The 19,246-nt window shown below is 37.1% G+C and overlaps 1 protein-coding gene across 2 annotated transcripts in view; it reads left to right on the top strand.

Annotated features, from left to right (window-relative positions):
- The window catches only part of CC2D2A (coiled-coil and C2 domain containing 2A), a 53,353-nt gene that overhangs the window by 12,680 nt on the left and 21,427 nt on the right, over positions 1-19,246 (top strand). For both annotated transcript variants that reach the window (XM_058024527.1, XM_058024528.1), the window contains exons 9-18: positions 1,030-1,239; positions 3,392-3,495; positions 6,246-6,386; positions 6,802-6,958; positions 9,026-9,255; positions 10,148-10,325; positions 11,507-11,663; positions 12,758-12,905; positions 14,891-15,029; positions 15,860-16,063. In XM_058024527.1, coding sequence (XP_057880510.1) covers positions 1,030-1,239; positions 3,392-3,495; positions 6,246-6,386; positions 6,802-6,958; positions 9,026-9,255; positions 10,148-10,325; positions 11,507-11,663; positions 12,758-12,905; positions 14,891-15,029; positions 15,860-16,063 — 1,668 coding nt within the window. The remainder of the gene's footprint in view (positions 1-1,029; positions 1,240-3,391; positions 3,496-6,245; positions 6,387-6,801; positions 6,959-9,025; positions 9,256-10,147; positions 10,326-11,506; positions 11,664-12,757; positions 12,906-14,890; positions 15,030-15,859; positions 16,064-19,246) is intronic.

Here is a 19,246-nt window from a genome sequence, read left to right on the forward strand (position 1 = left end):
CAGGAACACCATGTTAACATGAACAGTGACATAGAAATATCTAAGTCACAGTGGTAAGACACTGAGCTTAAGGGTCCTTTATGGGCAGAAAAATAGTTAAAGCATAAGGAATTTAAAGTTGTCATTCCTATGACACATGGTATCTTTTGATGAGAAACTGAATGTGGAAGGATCAGGTGGACTCCAGTGTGTTTCATGGCCATTTATATCAGTCCTGTAAAAGAGCTAAGTAAGTCCTATGCAACAGCTAAATTTCCTTCCAAATCCTTCTTTTTCCTGTTCTCAGGAAGGGACTACAACAAACACTACATAACTAAAAATCTTTTACAGCACCACAGTGCCTCTGGTGAATGTCTTCTGATGAATGTCTTCTGAAGGATCCTTATAAGGGAGCCGGAGTAGTCAGGCTGGAAGCAGTGTTAATTCTCTTCTGATTTCATTAATTTGAGGATGTAAGCCATGGATGTCTTTCTATCCAGTGGATTGAAGTAGTTTTTTTAAACTTTATTGCTGAAAACTTTCATTTGCCTTTGTTAGTCGGAATTTCCCTGGTGTTTGAATGGGGAAGCAATATATAAAATATTAGGAAATATATTATATTTCCTAATCTACACAATTTACAAGGAGAGCTCCTTGTCTTCCTAATCTACAAAGAGAGCTGTTCTGAGAGCTGGACCCTATCCTAGAGCTCAGTTCTAAGAGGAAACAAAACAATACCAAACAAATGTGTCAAAAGAGAACTAGCAGGCTCTGCTTTTCTAATCCAGTGTCATTCTCTTCATTGCTCAGCAGAACTTTCAGCATAGGAAGGTGACTTCTTATTTCAGCCTCACATGGACTATAAAAATACTTTTTTGTAGAATATCCATGGTGGTTTTGTACCACCCACTTGTCAATAAGGCAAGAAGTTAACACAGTTTGACTCAGCATTTAAATGTAGCTAAATGGGACATTTTCTGACAAAGAAAATCCTTGAAAGATACTGTTGTAAGAATCTGTAAATCTATTTTATTCTTTTTTTTCTTTCAGGCAATAAAAATGACATCTACCAATCAGTATCTTGTTGGACCTGGAGATTTTCAGGGGATGTTTCAATTGGATATTGATATTTCTGGACTGATATTCACCCATCATCCCTGTTTTAGCCGTGAGCATGTGTTAGCAGCTAAACTGGCTCAGTTATATGATCAGTATTTAGCAAGAAAACAGAAGAATCTTACCAAACTTCTCACAGACAAGGTATTTCTGTTCTGTCTCCCTACTTTGTTGAGACAATGACATGACAGTTTAAGGTAAAAGCTGAACTTGTCATAAGTTAAAACCCTAAATATTTTACTGAGTTGCTGTGTGTTCAGTGCAGAATTGCATTTTTAAGATTAAGAAATTATTTGATCTTTGAATTTGAATTAACGCTAAGGTAAAAGGAATACAATAACATTTTGCTTAGTATTCCTTAGAGTACCCAAAATGTTTCCCAGTGAGTGACAGATTAGACATTACAGGATTGTGTACAGCAGCTCTGACAGGGAGACAGCAAAAGACATTATTCAGTGATGGAGGGAAGTTAGTGAAGTTTAGTTTCAGTTATCAAATCAAAGTAAAAGGAAGCAGTTTAATTTCACCAGATTGTACAGAAGTGGAACCCATTTCCAGGTATGTGTCTGTGACAGATGCTGTATTTTAACTGCAAACTGCTGCCACATTTACTGTGGGACTCTTGTGACATGGCAGAACCCAAGGCTGGATGTAGACTCCTCTGTTTCTGGCTCTGTTTTTGGCCTGCTGGTTGAGCTTGACAGGGCTGCTCATCCCCTGTGTACCACCTCTTCCTCTCTCTGTACATTGGCAGTAATGGCAGTGGTCTTCTCTGGTTTAAGTGTGTACATGAACATTAGGCAGCACAATTCTGATGTCATCAGGGCACACAGGAACACTTGTCTGTCAAAGATTAGTTGGATTATTAAGTACATATACATTCAGATTTCCATAAACTAAAGGTCATTATTTTATACATTAAAGAGCTATTATATGGGGAAAATAATCATTGTATACAAGCTCATTTTTATATTAGTGTAATGAGGGTCAGTAGGTGGTGTAGAGATATTTCTGAATTTTTATATAAAGCATTTGGTTCTAGTTCTAATGATGGACAGACATTTCATAGTGTTTCAAAATAATTCCTTGGTATATTTGTTCTATTAGTACTTTTGAAGGAGTTACTTTAGTGCTCTGTGAAGCAGACCATTTAGACATTTCATACAGTGTCTCAAAATAATTCCTTGATATATTTTGTTCTGTTAGTTTTGAAGGATTTGCCTTAATGCTGTCTGAAACAGAACAATTGGGTTATCCATGTCTTCATTAAGGTTGGAAAAGACCTCTAATACCATCAAGTTCAGCCATTAACCCAGCACTGCCACATCCATCACTAGCCCACTAACCCCCAAGTGCCAGTCTGCACATCTTTTAAATACCTCCAGGGATGGTGCCTGTCCCTGCACAGCCTGTTCCACTGCTTGACAAAGCTTTCAGTGAAGAAATTATTTTTCCCAAGATGCAACCTAACCTCCCTGAGACTTGAAGCCATTTCCTCTTGTCCTATCACTTGTTACTTGACAGAAGAGACCAACATCTGTCTACAGCCTCTTTTCAGGGGTGGTTTAGCCTGGAGATGCTCATGGGGGACCCTTATTGTTCTCTACAACTGCCTGAAAGGAGTCTGTAACCAGATGGGGGGTCAGTCTCTTATCCCAGGCAAGTCAAGAGGATTGACTGGCCAGAAGCTGTGCCAGGGAAGGTTAAGTTGTACATCAGGAAGAATTTCTTCAGTGAAATGGTGATTATATATTGGAATGCACTGGCCAGGGAAGAACTGGAGTCACTATCCCTGGAAGTGTTCAAAAAATGACTGGACGTGGCACTTAGTGCTATAGTTTAGTTTATAACTGGGAGGTCTTTTTCAACCTTAATAATTCTGTGATTCTATTCTGTGATTCTGGGATTTTCTAATTCACTAAGGATTGCCTTTAGTGGCCCTTCCTAGTCCCAAAAAAGGCTTTTGTGAAACTTGGGGGTTTTTGCTGACTTGAGGTCTTTATCCACTTCCACCCTTCATTCCTGAGCTTTCAGAATGCTCCCTAGATCAGTCTTCCCCTTGATTAGATCTGCTGCAGTGATAAAAGTTAGTAATTCTTCCTCCTATATCCAGGGATCCTAATTAAAATGTCATGCTGAGGAATCGCCTCACAGACTTAGCAAAACCCTGTAAATGCAGAATCAGGGTAGTTCAGGGTTTTCTGTCATTAGTAATTGCTCTTTCCTTTCAAAGTGCAGCACACTGGATACCTTGTTAAGCCATCTGTTAATTGCCTTTTTTGTTTGTTTGTTCAAGCTGCATGCTTTGAGGAGTGCTGTGCAGTACAGTATGGAAGGTGCTGGTGGGGATGGTGTTCCTGTGGCTCAGCAAAGCATACCTGAATACAAAATGGAGATCAGGTGGGTATGAATTCATTCAGTTCTTGGCTTTTAAACTTGTATTCCTTTTTTCCTTTAAGTGTTGGTACAGAATATGATTCATGTCAGACTTTTAAATCCTCAAAATTCTTCTAGAGCTATTTAGAGTAGAATTTAAGAGTTCTCACTGATAAGTTGCATAAAACATTATGAAGAAAATACAGTTTAGGCTGAAATTTTCATTCTAAAGTGGTATAATTTGATTATATTTATTAATTTCTTAGTAGCTATTTACTGCTATGTTTTCTATAATTAAATTTAATTACAGTTTCAGTATACTTCAGCTGGAGGCACAAAGCCTTGGCAATGCAATAAGGTAGTTTGTTTAACAGACAAAACTCCTAGTTTTTTCCATCCTCTTCCTCATTACACAAATGTTCTTGATTTCCTTCCCATTCTAAGGTATTTTGGCCATGTTTTTGCCAATGGGTTAATACAAATAAAGTGGTAGAATTTTGTTTTACAAGATCACAGTTATTGTTCTTGGAGAAAAGCTGAGTTGTAAAAATGTGCTGCAGTTTTTGGCTTGGTAGTGACAGTTTGTATTATTTTTGGCAAATGGACAGTGATGAGCTGTTAGTGTTAGCAGTATGATAAAAAAGAAGTTATTTTGGATATCCATACTGAACAGCCTTTTAACTAGCAAATAACAAAAGTCTGAAAGATTTTCACAATCTAAGAGTAGGCAGTAATGTATTCATTTAAAGAAACAACTGTAAAGTGATGTAATGGGTCACATTATACACACACAATATGACGAAGAAAGATGTTCTTAATACCAATTCTACTTTCAGCCTTGAAATTTACATCTGCTAAACTTATGCATCCACACACTCCTCTTAGAACATAAAGCAGTCTATAATTTATTATTTTATACTGAAGGAAAAAGAATTCCTTCAATTAAAATGGAATAGCTTTTACCAATATCTTATTAACATATCTGCTAGAGGACAAGGAGCAGGAGGTGTGCAGTTACCATACTGTACCTCAGAGACAGGAGCTCTCACTGGGGAAAGCATGAGAATGGAGATGGGAAAATTCACTGTGGAAATGAGATTCTTGGGTTTTGGCACCTGAGGCTTGCTTGATGGTGAACTCCAGCAAGAAAGAATGCATCTTCTGTGTATCTGATGTGTTTTTCTATATCTGGAGTGCTTTAGTTCAGTTTCATGCTATTATGAATCTGGAGAAACTCAGCTGAAGTCAGTGAGATCAGTGTTGCTCAAGTAACATGAGATGAGTTTGGCTGGGATTACTCTAGAGCTTTTCATATCTGTAATTCATTTTGGCTACAGCTCTGTTACTGGAAGTTGTTACATATATGAAGCTCAGATGGGCTCAGGAATTTTTGCTGTCATGGTATTCAGTACTAACTTGGACCACTTATGTTGGTAAAATCATCTGACCTGCCTTGTCTCTCTTTTAACATTGCATTTCCCTGATGGTCAATGTAGAACACTCATGAGAAGTTACAGACATATAGCATGGAAAATAATCTGATTGTTTCCTCCACCCTGCAATAACATAACAGATGTATACCCTTTGCTTTCTGGAGATCAAAGCTGTAATTTTCCATTGGCTTGAGGAAGAAATGTCATCTGAATACAGAAAAGTTTTGCAGATTAGGACATTCATCTTCACTTCCTGAAGCAGGAAGCCAACATATGCTGTGCATTCCATGATTCAGGTTCCTGTGGGTAATGTATTTTAGCAGAGATGATTCTCTGCTGAAAGGTCCTACTTCCAAATCCCATACATGAGATAAGTGTGGTTACTGATCTCTGTGTTCCTCGTGTTTCATCTTCTGGAGTCATCTGGTAGACAAAAAAGAAAAGGTTGCTACATGGATAAGTAATGTGCAAACTGCTAGCTCATGAAGTGGACAAGTTACTCATATTGCTTTCTGAAGTCTGCATTTCTTCTTTGTTCCTTGTTTTCCCTAGATTGGCTTATGCTGTTAAATGATGTATGATGTTTTTCTTCTCTGACCTCTAACTCTCTCTCTGTTTTCCACATTCTCTGAACATTACAAGTAGCAATGTGTTAGTTTACATTGGTTTTTTTTTAATCACAGACTTGGTTTTGTACCAGGATAATAGGGGAAACCGCCTGTGCTTGTTCTGTATGGACATTTACATTGGAAGTGTGTGATGGTCATTAAAAGTGCTAATAAATAGCTCTTTTACAAACAAATTAGAGGGTTGAAATGTGAAATATCAATTCTGAGACACAAAAAAGACTGTGTTAATTTTGTTTGTATTAAGAATCCTCTACGTCTGTCAAAGGACTTATTACATTACTTCATCTCTTCAGGTCCTTTTTACTGGAGCTAGAGGCATATGAAGTTTAAAACATCTTTTGTAATGTACACATATAATGAGCATTACTTCACAGCAGCAGTGTAGGTTTTCTGGGCTGTTGTTTACATGAATTTACTTTAAAATATTTTAAATTATGTACAGCTGTAATAAGCATTTCCGAAAACTGTGAGATCTCTGCAGAACAGACTTAACTGAAGTCAGATTGTTCCAAATGAAAGAGACTGGAATACAGGAGGAAATCAAATCCTGCAATCTTCAAGTCTGAGTTTTATGTTCCTTGGATTTAAACCACTGCAGCCATCAATCAGCCTGAAACCCCTGTCACTTGGCTTTTGGTATCCCAATTTTTCAATCTGTTCCACTGAGTGAGACAATTCTGATTGATCTTGTGCTATGTATGTGTATTTCTAGACAAACCAGAAGACTTCGTGATGCTGAACAAGAAAAAGACAGAACATTGCTTAAGACCATTATCAAAGTTTGGAAACAAATTAAATCCCTCCGGGACTTTCAGAAGTTCACTAACACACCCATGAAACTTTATTTGAGGAAGTATGTCTTGATAACACGTTTTGTAATTGATTTGCTAGCAGTGGAGTTGTAATAAGATTAATTAATTTAGAAACTTAGAATTTTGATATGCAGAAGTAAGACTTTGAGCAGTGCTGGCACTTTGAGCCTACCGCTATTCCTTTTGAATTTGGGGAAGAGGAAAGGTTTAAATAAGTAATAACTGTAGCAGAAAGGAATGTCTACAGACTAATGAGTAATGAAAGTTACTATCTGGAATTAATATAATTATCTGCTATCAACACTTAAGAGTATCTATGCTAGTCTTTTTAAATAAAACATACTTTTGATATAATGAAGTTAATTCATGGAGAAGTAGCTTTCTGTTATATGTTACAGACTTAATTGTAACCCTTATGTAATTTTATGTAACATGCTGCTAATTGTTGTTTTGAAGGGAAGAAGTTGATCAGAAATCAGATGAAAAAGCATATGAAGCAGAAATCCAGGCTGAGATAAAGGAATTGCTAGAAGAATATATGGAAGAATATGAAAAGAAAATGGAGGAGTATAAAACTGAGCTACATGACTGGAAATCCTGGAAGAAGACACAGGTTTGTTTAAATCATTCAACTTCACAGAAAAAAAATTACTAGTAAATGTGTCAAAAATTTCTCCTTCTAATACAGAAAAAAATTTCAGAGTTATGTGTATATTTTATGTTCAAATACATTCTGTCTACGTAGAATTTGTCAGTCAGGTAGTTGTTAATTAAAAAATTAGAATGTATTAGGTTTTTGTGAGGCACTGTTTTTCTGCTACTGATTTTCAGTACTTCAGTTCTTTCTTTCAGTTTGGTAATTTTGCAGCATTTCTGTTAAATTAATTTCTTTCTTGCAAAGAAAAAGCATGGATGAACTTTGTGTCTATGAGTGATGAAGCAGAATAATTAGGGGTGTTTCTAATGAGCTAGCAGTTGATATCATCTCGTGTAAATATGTGTTTGGGAATGCCTCACTATGTTTAGGAATGTCTGAAAGATTTAATTCTAGCCTTTCACCTTTGAAAAGCTTTATTGCTAAGAATCTGTGCTGTAGTTAAGGTCTCAGTTGTGCTTCACTGGGATACTGGGAATTACAGGTGCTGCAGCAGCACCCTGCAACAAGATGATCTTTGAAATCAGCTGTGGCAAAATCGGGTTTGCTTTCACAGTTAGCTGGCAGTATACTGGATTCCTTGGGGTGATGGTGATTATACTTTATTCTGATTATTGCCCAGCTTGAGCACCTGGGTTTTTGAATACCAAAGAAAAATAAAGCTTAAGAAAATGCTTCAAATACTGTTTTCAAGAATCTAGTGTGTCTGCTGATACTTTAATGGAGAGACTTTTCATGTACATGCAGCCTCTACGGAAGGCTTTAAAATATTTGAGAGGAAGCCAATATACAGGAATTGGAAGTTCCTGTTATCAGAACACAAGTGGGCACATGACTCATTAACATCATGTAGATTCACTTGTAGGATAAAATTAATAAGTGTAAACCTTGAAATGAAGGCAGGTAGTCATGAACATTGATCCCAATGCAAACTGTTCATCCATGCCTTCACAAATACCATTGTGGCATCTTTTTATTGTGATAGTCACAAACTATCTTGAGACTAAGAGGATTTTGGTTCTTTCCTTTTAGAATGAAATTACCTTTCTTTCTTACCCTGAAGTGCCTTATTTTATTTTACTCAAAGTACTTTTCAATTTAATCACTCCTGTTGGTTTCTTACTAGTACAGATCAGATGAATCAAACACACTAGAGCTAGGTGGGACTAAATAAATATAAAAGCAAATACAGGAGCAAGAAGGATAACACAAAATTCGGCAAAGAAACATTATTTTTTAAGAACAATATGTGAACAAGTTGTTTGGCTTCCTGCTTTAGTTAATGAGCAGAATCTGTTTGCTCTCTTTCCTCTTTTGCTTATGATGTGTTAAGTTGTGAAGTGGCTTGGTGTTTCCAAGCAAGCTGTACTTCCAAGTAATCCAGAAGTCTGTGGAAGGAGGAATTGTTTAGCAGCTGTTTTAAGCTGGGTATGCATGTAAACACTGGAGTTTTGTAGCTCAAGAGATGCTGGAAGGCCTGTGTTGTTCTGTTTGTTTATTCTTGTTTGGCACAAGGGAGGGAAAGGATCATTCTGCTCATGCTAAAGATATTGCTAAGCCAACAGCACTTGTGCTCCAGAGTTTGTGGCACATGTGCATTTGTTTTGTCAGTGTGTGTGCAGACAGTGCATCTCAAACAACTGTGTCTGCTGGCTGAGTAAGCTCCCTTCAATCCTAACAGAATGTACGTGGTAGCTCAGGCAAGTGAGAAGGCAGCATCTAGCCAGAATGTTCAAGAAACATGCTGATTTTGAAAGTTGGTAGAGAAGATTAAGTAAATGTTTTGCTTGGAGCACATTATTATTTTGAAGCATAGGAATGGAATGTATTGCTGAATTCTGAAACTGATGCAGTCCTTTACAATGAGAGAAACCTTTTATGTGTTTGTGTGTAATACTAAAATTATACTGTCATTTTACTGTACATACACCATCTGTGTTTAGCACTTGTGAATCAAGAGAACAAGAGAAAAAATTGCAGAGATTGAAACACATTCAGAAAGAATGTTATTGTTTTTATATGCAGAAGTCCAAGAAGAAAAAGAAGAAAGATACTCTTGTAGATGAAGAATCAGAAGATCATGATTTTGGTGAGGAACGTATAAAACCCATCCCTCCTAAAATGGCCAATAGCCTGGAAATAGAGCAGCAGGTTAGAGAAAAAGCTGACAGCTGCAGAAGGAAACCTGGAGAGCCTATTCTAGTTCCTGAGCTGACCCTCTCAGGAAGCATAACTCCAACTGAGCAGTGTCCTCGGTAAGAGAAATGTTGGCCAGCAAATTACCTTATTTGTGAATTTCTGTAATTTATTAATTGCTTGTTTATACAAGTTCAGATGCATGAGCTCACCATTCTGTTTCACCTAGTGATGAAACCTCTGCTTTTGAAGGTGATATAACTTAATTCATTTTCAAGTCACATATAACCTTGTACATAGTGCACTTAAAAAATGCATGTCTGCACAATCCCTTTGAACCCTCTACTATTCCTTGAGCATCTGCACAGAACAGGGTGCAGATACAAAGAAACTGGTTTCACAGCTGGCAGTACCACTCTCATTAGCTAGTCCTTTGCACAGGGTCTGTGCTGTACTCAACAAAGGGAAAAGAAAGGAATTGTGTACTAAACCAGAGATTGCACTGTTGATAAAAGAAATAAATGCACTTGTTTTCTGTTACTTTCCATATTTGCACACACAATTTAACATACATCTGCTGTATTTCAGTAATTTAAACACTGCTTTGTTTTGTACTTGGTTCACAAATAGCCTCATCAGGGAATACTGCTTGGCTGTTGTACTCCCAATGATTGAAAACCTCAAAATTTTAACTTGATATCATTTTTGTGCTTTGGAGGAAGAGGGTGGAAGAGAATTTTTTTTTCATAGATAACTTCTTTTATATGGAGTTAGTTTTTGTGGATCCAAAATTTTACTTGATAATTTTAAAATCATTTTATATTCACAAGAAGATAAAACACCTGTTAAGTAAGAGTTCTGAAGTCATTCCAGTATAGTGACTTTTTTTGCAGGAATACCATCTATTTTTAGGTGGGTTCTTTCTCCCCATGAGAAATCAGATTTTCATTAAAAATAAGTAATAAAAATGTTATTAAAAATGCTATGATAGCTTGTTTGACATATTTACAGAGCAGAAGTTTTGCGACGAGAGGACGTGAAGAAACGCTCAGCATTTATTAAAGTCCTTTTCAACTCCAAGGAAGTGTCAAGGACTGTTACCCGACCAATAAGTTCCGATTTTAGAGTTCACTTTGGACAGATTTTCAATTTACAAATAATCAATTGGCCAGAGAGTTTGAAACTACAGGTAGATGTTGATTTATTGCAATAACTTTTAAAGATGATATAAAATGTAATTACTCCTGCAGTGCTTGTGGTTTGCTCTGTGATAGTGTCATAAAGACTGAAAAACTTATGAAAGACCTTTTGTAAATCATCAATCTTACCCTCCTTCCTTGCTTCCCCAGTCTTTAACTTTTAACTTTGCTGCTATGTTTTTGATGCTTATGCTTTCTAGAAATATATAGTAAAAAGCTATAGTTTGGATGGGAGAAATTAAATAATTGGGACTTGTGATTAAATATGTTAGTGGATCGGCCTCTTGATTTTGGAAAAACTGATTTGTGTTGCAGATCAAATTACTAACATGGTCATCTTAAAATGTTATTTTCCACACAGTAAAACCCTCATAATGTTTACTGGAGGGGAAGAAGAAAAAAAATAATTTCTAGTAATGTTCATAACTGCACTTGACTTGATCAGCAGTGCAGTTAAATCAAGGTACTGCCAACCCCAAATCCAAGTATTAATTAATAAATGGTTCACGTATGTACTTTTCATAGTTAATATGAAACAGGATCAGGATCCTGCTTCTCCCTTTACAAGACTCCTCTGGTTAGGTAAAACAGGTAGTTCAGGGAAAGATGTAAAAACTCCTTGTCTGCTTATTTATTTAATGCATAAATTGAAAAGGAGAAGGAAGACCATTTTCCTGGATTCAAAACAATTGAATGGAGAATCATCCACCACTCTGAGCCTGCAGCTGGCTAGGAAAGAGAGGAGCAACCTGCAGTGCTGCCAGGATGGGGACTGTGTGCCACATCCTGCCTTTCATGTCAAGGGAGAATGAGCCAGACAGAATCCCTCCAGAATCTTCAGCTGATCCAAGGGAATGTCTCAAGCAGTTGCAAATTGTACAGTGATGCTCTTAAAAGCCTGGCTTTGTCATACTTGTCTCAGGTGCACTAGAATAGTGAAGAAGATGGACTTGTAGGAAGAATTCACATCAAGTTAAGCTGCTGATAGCTGCTGAAATGTCTGCTAATTGGATATTTTTGAAAGTGAAATGATACAATTGCCTTAAATTATTTATTTCATGCTTAAGCCATAGTAAAACCTTTTCTCTAAATACCCTGCAATATGTTTTCAGCTTCTCAAGAATGCCCATGTAAATTGTTTCTTCTGTCCCCCATCGTATATTTTTCCTAGATTTATGAAACTACAGGTATCAGCAGTACCACCCTGTTGGCTGAAGTGTTCTTACCTGTTCCTGAGACTGCAGTTCTGACAGGCAGTGCTCCTCTGGAGGAAATAGAGTTCAGCAGTGATCAGCGTGTGATGCTGGATCATGAAGGAGTTGGGAGTGGTGAGGACTCTGGCTTTCCTTAGCTCAGTGTTTCTTGTTTTGCTGGAACCATGTGGCAGTAAGAGGCTGGAGTGGGTTTCAGAATACACCCTGCTAGGAGCCTTCACAGCTTCTGTAACTGAGTCTTCCATAATTGTCGTGATTTTTATTATTGAAGTTTGCTGTGGAATTTTTATCTCTTACTAATTTTAAGCTCTGCATAATAAAAATGTGTCTGTTTATTATTTGTTGTATTGTATTAATGGAGCTTTACAAGCTATAGAAGATGTTTGGGATTTTTTGAGCATTTGAGTAATCAGGCCTCTGACACTGCAGAGCAAGCAGATACTAATCATTATAGCTCCAGTGATTTTAATGTTTTAAACCACTGAAAAACTGTCTGTAGAAGTGTATATGCAGAATTTTTTGTCCTCCTGTTTGCTTTGTTGGCAACCTGCACACACCTTTTCCCTGGGGCTTTAGGCTGAAGATAAAACAAGGGAGAGATAGGAAAAGGGGAAATGAAGAATACATAGCAGCATATGGACTTGTAAGTGTGTATAATGAATTTGAACAACATTGGGAGATGACTGGCTTGCATAAATTTGCCATATATAAATACAGATAAAGCTGAAGGAGAATAGATTAAAAAATGAGGACGTAAAAAATAGGGTAAAAAAATCATTACAGTAAATGTCACTGACTGTGATGACCATATGTACAATTGTGTGTCAAAAGCTTTAGGACTGACTTTTCAGTCATACATAATTCTTTTGACTCTGAATTTCTGTTTTGTTAATATCAGTATGCTGAATCTGAAAAGTATCAGAAGTATTAAATGGTGTCCATCTGTGGAGGAAAACAATGAGCCTTTGGCATAGCCTTTCCTTCCAGCTCACATGGAAGGCCTTTCTGTAGGTGTAATGGAATCTTTCACTCATTATTGTAGAACAGAGTTCTTCCCCACAGCACACAGCAGAACCATGGTTCCACATGAACCTTTTTATACAAAGGCACAGGTTATTTGACTACTCATTTTCTGGAATAATTTTAAATATATTAAGATGCTGTGTTTGAGTGCATAAATACTACTTTGTATTTTTCCCCTTTGATAGGCGTGTCCTTTTCATTTGAAGCTGATGGTAGCAACAAAATGACTTTCATGACCTCTGGGAAAGTATCCAGTAGTGTCTCTTGGGCAGTTGGAGACAAAGGGATCCCCTTAATTCCTCCAGTATCTCAGCAAAACACAGGCATTCCAAGGTAATAAGACATGAATTTTCAGTGATTCATGGGAAACTGATTGTACTAGTATTAAAAAAAAATAAATTTCATAATCAAGACTTTAAAAAATCTTTTTCCTCATATTTAGATATTTTACTTTGTGCTGTAACCCTCTCCAGATATCTTAGGGTACATGTATTTGGTAAATGTATTTTAGTTAGAAATTATACTTTTTAGCCTATTATTTCTAGAAAATTCAAGCTAATTAATTCGATTTTATGATTTTCTAATAGAGAGTGAATATATTGTCAAGGAACCTTCCTGTAATTATTTTGCTGAGAGCAGAAACTCCACTTCTTTCTTATCTGAAGTGCATTTGGAGAGGCTATGTCTGATTTGCCCTGAGGCTGCAAGTTGGTTATTGTAGATTATTTGTCCATTTTGTTGCTTTTATTTAATTCCGTAACGTTGAAGAGATGATGCATAAAGGCTGCTTTTGTAACATCCTTAGGCACCTTCACTATAAACCCTTAACTTTTCCCATAGTTATGAATACTGAGCAAGTATGAATACTTCTTCCAGCTGATTAATTTGTCAGTGTTTTTTTTTATTTAGAGGCTAGACATTGGCATACAAATCATTCTGTTACTATTGTTAACCAAGCTGCAGCCATTCAAGTACTTTGCTGATCAATACATCAGTATCTGCTGACTTCAGTGAAAGCAGAATAGATGAGGTCAAAATGTAAAGATGGATTCCCAATAGCTAACTTTAACTCTGGAGACTAATCACTGTAATAAATGGAAAACTGAAGAATTTCAGAAGGAAGTTTTCTGTGAAACACACTTCTTTGAAGCACCTTGTGGAGATGAACAGCTCTCTGTGACTTTCCATTGTCTGTTGGGAAGGTTAGAGACAGGATTTTCATGACTAATGTTAGCTTTTGCTGCCCGTGAGCTTTTTAGCACAAATGTGATTCAGTTGGCATTTGTTCAACACTGATGCCTAAAGATAAACTTGATGTCCCTGCTTTATCTGCTGCTCCAGTAACTACTGGGTATTTCTTTGTAACCAAGCACAATACAGACCTGTAAGTTTAAAATTTTTCTTGAAAGTGCTCAAGTTAAGTAGAGATGAAAGACAAACTAGCACCCCTAAAATGAGAAGGGGCAACATCCTCTGCAGTGGTATTTGGCTAATAAATAACACACATGTCCTGGTGTATTGGCCTTATGTGTCAAGGTTTGAGTAGCAGTGAGCCTTCAGAGGTGGCTCCTGTGAGAAGATGCAGATGGCAAGCAGGGCAGTGTACAAATGGCCTGCAGACTACCTACCATGCTTCCTTGAATACAAGAAAGTGAGTGGGAGCACCCAGAGGATGAAGACTTGGGACTGGTAGCTACAGGGAGGATCATAAGTGGTGCTGCATCACAAGAGAGAAGGCTGCTAGGGTTTCCCAAGTGTCCTCTCCAGGCAGCAGGCAGTGTGGCCGTGGCAGGCAGAGCAGAGTGCTGGCAGCAGTCCCAGACATGGTGAGGGGATGATTCAGGGTCTGTGCAGAAACAGCGAGGAGGGGGCAGAGGTGTGGACTGAAACACAGAGCTGAAAGCACCGTCCAGGAGGAGAGGTCAGAGACAGGAGCTAAGATACAACACAAGCAAGGACTGTATGTCTGAGACGTTCTTTGTCCAAATTTTTATGTTACCTTTCACTGTGTGAGGCAATTTATCTTCTTACTTGCAGCAACATGGAATAGCATAGGTATATCAGGAGTATATCAAAAAGCACCTTATTAGCTGTATAAAAGTTGTCTTCCATCTTTTCCTTCATATTTCCCATTTACTTTGCTTTGTGATTGATCATTCCCTCAGTTTCATAGTTACAGCTAAGAACTGTGAACTGGAATCTACTATTCTGGTTGTGAGGAGCTTTTTGGGTTTTTCTAAGATTGTTTTAAATACTTTTTTTATATTGCTAAATCAAATGTGCTTTAGGTGTAAGTTGTGTCAATTCTATCTTTTTAGTGCTTTAAAAAATATTGATGCAATTGCATCCATTGGCACATCAGGCCTAACTGATATGAAGAAACTAGCTAAGTGGGCAGCTGAAGCAAAACTTGATCCCAATGACCCAAACAATGCAGCTCTGATGCAGCTGATCATGGTAAGTGGTGTTTTCGGAGCTGAGGGGCTGCTGGAGCTGTGGAGCTCCTGATCAACAGAACCTCCCCGGGCAATCTGCATGCATCCAGGGAGGTAGCAGCATTTGAATTTGTGATGGACATTCTTGTGTGAATGTTAAGAAGCAAAATATCTACTAAAATATGATTAATGCATTTAGTACTGGGTTGTTTACATATTAATGAATATGATTTATTAATTCATTCAGTAGTGGCAAAAATAGGTGTAATGGAATGTGCATACAGATCGGTTAATAAATTAAAAACAAAATATGGATTTTGAGTTTGTTGTTTCCTTAAAATACATGGGAATTTCCAATGTACTTGTGTGGTACTAGATAAGAAGCTGCTCATTAATGAGGATTGCACAGAGATCTCAGGTTTTGTAGAGGCTTCAGCTTTTCTAAACAACAAATTGAGGAGCTGTTTACATAGCTGTTTAATTTACATGGCTGTTTATTTACATAGCTGTTTAATTTACATAGCTATTTAAAAGCTGAAGTTCTGTAAATGGATCTCCCTTACTGTACAGTTTCCTAGGTTACTCTGGCATGTTATAGTTTTCATATTCTCTGATCTTTTGTTTATGATAGAAGGAAAAAGAATTTTATTACATTCTGTAATGTATAATCTCATATGCTTTGCTCAGCAAAACACTGCTATAAAATACTTGGTGTTTGGTCTGTGTGATCCATCTTTATTGCTTTTGCTTAAAATGAACATCCTTGCAATATGCATGCAAAACTTATAAAGGCTATTTTATAGATTTTTGTCACTTTGTATGAAAAAGTTCATATTTTTGTTACTAATTTAGATTACTACAAGCGGAGAGGCACATGTTCCTGATTTCTTCAGATTGGAGCAGTTGCAGCAAGAATTTAATTTTGTTTCTGATGAGGAGTTTAATAGATCAAAGAGATTCCGACTGTTGCAGCTCAGAAATGAGGAGGTGGCAGAGTTCAGAAACTACAAGCAAGTCCCTTTACATGAACGAGAAATCAGTGAGAAAATCTTCCAGGTAGAATGTTTTCTGGAATACTTCTTTTCTAGTTTAAATGCTTATGATATTTGACTTGCTGTTAAGTCAAGTGTTTCTTTAAAGAATGTAAAGCTATGCTGACATGAAAAAAAAAAAATATTCCTTCAGTCTTTTCTAGTGGTATTTTCATCTAATTAAACTAGCTTCCTTCCAAGGCAATATTTCCATAGCCATACTTCATTCAGAGTTAAATAAAACAGAAAAACTGCTGTAGGCAAAAATGTTATGAGTTAGTAGTTTTCGTTAAAGTTGAGATACTTTTTTAAAAAGTGATTTTAGATATAAAAAGGTAATTTAGAGATAATTCAGGTTTAGGCCTATTAGCTTTTGAGCCCTTTTTTGGAGGAGGGGATGACTATTAGAAGCAATGACTCTAACAAGAATTAAAACCTTTTTTTGTTTCATTAGAGCCTGTGTTACAGATATTTCTGTTTTAGTACATTGCTCCAGTTAGCTTACCTTGCCCTTGCCTGTCTGTTAATTACCTTATTGAAATGCAATGTGTGCAATTTTTTATTTGGGTTATACTTCAATTATTTTTATCTCAACTCTGTTATTACTGTTAAGTCATGCATATTTTTTTTTTGTTCTTTGCAGTTCATGTAGCTAAGGAACATTTTGGTATGTTCATTGGCTTAGGAGGGTCAGAGTCATCTCAGATTCTGGCAAATGCTGTTTCATCCCTACTTCTTCTGACATAGATTTACTTGAAAAATTCTTTTTTTCCTTTCTATTGTATGATAATATTTTTAAAAGATATTTATTAATTCAGACATATCTCTTTGCAATAAATATTATTATTTTTTGTAAGTTTAGATTAGTTCTGTATCTTTTATTTAAAGATGCACCACATGTTTGCTGCACCTTTCTGATCCAGTTCATTTTATGAGCTATTTTCATTCATTTTATGTAATCATTCAAAATTTGAAAACCATAGTTTAAGAATTATTTTGACGGAGGTTTGTTGGTTTTTTCCATTAAGATAAATTGGATAAACCCATGATTGCCCATTCCAAGTTTATTTTATGTGCTGTGATCTTCAAAATTAAGTTTCAAGTGATTTGTTCCCAGTTGATTTACTAGCTGTTTAGCAAAAAGGTCTGGAAGTTCGTAGAATCATGGAAATACTATTTGTAAAATATTCTCTGGAGATCATCTGGTCCTGCTTTCCACTGAAGTGGTGGTACTGTTGCCAGCACTAGATGAGGTCAGCTGTTTATTTGTCTAGCCAAGTCTTGAAAACCTCTAAATGGGAGACGCTACTGCCCTTTTGGATAACCTGTTCCAGTGCTTCATTATCCTTCCAGAGATTGTTCAAAAAAAAAGAAAGAAAAAAGTCACATCCAACCTGAGCCTTCCAGGTTGTGTTTAATGGCTGCTTTCCCTTGTTGTACTGTCTGGAACTAGAGAGATGATTTTGGCACCCTGTGCTTTTGCCCCTCAAAGAGTTGTGAGCAGATCCTGCATTGCTCATTAATCTCTTCCTCACCAGCCTGATGAATTTGATCACCCTGCCCAGTGCAAGAAAGACTCTGAAACACTGGAGCAAGTCCAGTACAGAGCTATCAGAATATGTGCACTGCTGAAGCCATGACCTACAGGGAGAGGCAGGAAGGACTGAGGTTGTTTTTGCCTAAGCAGGCAAGGCTTGTGGGACTTTCTTACTGCACCCTTCAGGTACCCAGTGGTGCAGGGAAAACAGGGAGGGACTCATCCTAGAGGTGAGTTGATGATAGACACAAGTTACTCCCAAAGTCATTGCAGTTAAACATAATTAAAACATTTTTCACAAAGAATGTGTTCAAGTTCTTGAGCTCATTGTCCATCAAGTTTGTAAAATTGCCATCTCCAGAGATACTGAAAATCCAGGGCCCTGAGCATTCTAATTGAAGTTGTCCTGATTCTGAGAGTTTGGATCAGATGGCCACCAGAAGTCTCTTCAAACCTACATTAATCTAAGATTCTGGCCTCTTCTTGTAGGTCATGTCCTCTAGGCCTCTTGCTGTGTTAGTAGCCCTTCAGTGGATCCCATCCATTGTCTCCAAATGCCTCTTGAATTGGCAGCTGCAGACTGGCTGCAGTATTTCAGGCATGCCCTCTGCAGTGTCTGGCTGGAGAGGATGGTAGTTTGTCTGTAGGACATGCTGATCCTTATCTCTCCTGTGGTTTGCCTTTTGCCAAAAGAACATGTCACTTGTTGCCATTAAACCCACACTTATTTTAATATGGCTGTTATTCTTCTGGTTGATTTCCAGACTGTGCCAGTGCATGAAATTTTTTGACCCTCAATGCAGAATTTTCCCTTTTTATAATTGAGGCTTCAGTTGTCATAGTTTTAAGTCATAAAGAGCCCTCTGAACTATGGTTCAGTCACTCACATTAACCACTCTTCCTAATCAAGTATCCTTGGCTAAATTGCTGTCAGTACACTGAGTTTCCTCATCCAGGTCACTCGTGAAGAAATTGAATATAATCAATCCCAGGGGCCCTTTGCTTTTTAGAGGACACTAATTAGACATTGAGCTGTTTGTTCTTACTGTTAGAGCTCAGACCTGAAGATTAATTTTACGGAGTGCTTTTACATAACTAGCTGTGGTTCTGAAGCCAGTGTGATTCTCAGATCCTGGGAGAGCCTCTTGTAAGCTCTGGTTTTTGCTTGAAAGCTGAGTGTTACCTCCAGCCTTTTCTTATTTTATGAGACACTTTCCTAAACTTGTGAATAGAAGTTGCATCTCTCAGTAGAGCTGTCACTGTAGTCCATCTATCTCTCACAGCCCTGAGAGATATCCCACCAACATACTTCTCCCTAAGAACCAAGTGAAGTTCTACTCACCAAGTGAGTTTTACACCCTATGAAAAGTAATTACTAATTATTTGGAAAAGTACTTAATAGTATTAAAACACAGTTCAGATTTCTGACCATCTTCCAAGAAGACTGCATAATTTCTGTTTGTAAAGAACTCTTCCTGTTAAAGCTGCAATAAGTGAAGACACTTCCAGTTCAAATGGAATTTCAGTTTATAACAGCAGGTCAAAGTTCAGCTTTCAAAGAAGAGAGGGAAATTGTCAAGTTATTCATTGTAATTTAAACCACATGAATCTTGTAACTGAATGGTATTCTTGTCTCTATTCATGAAAATTTAGCATATGTTTTATACACTA

Source organism: Melospiza georgiana, chromosome 5, assembly GCF_028018845.1.
Source record: "Melospiza georgiana isolate bMelGeo1 chromosome 5, bMelGeo1.pri, whole genome shotgun sequence".
In the NCBI taxonomy this organism is placed as follows: Eukaryota; Metazoa; Chordata; class Aves; order Passeriformes; family Passerellidae; genus Melospiza; species Melospiza georgiana.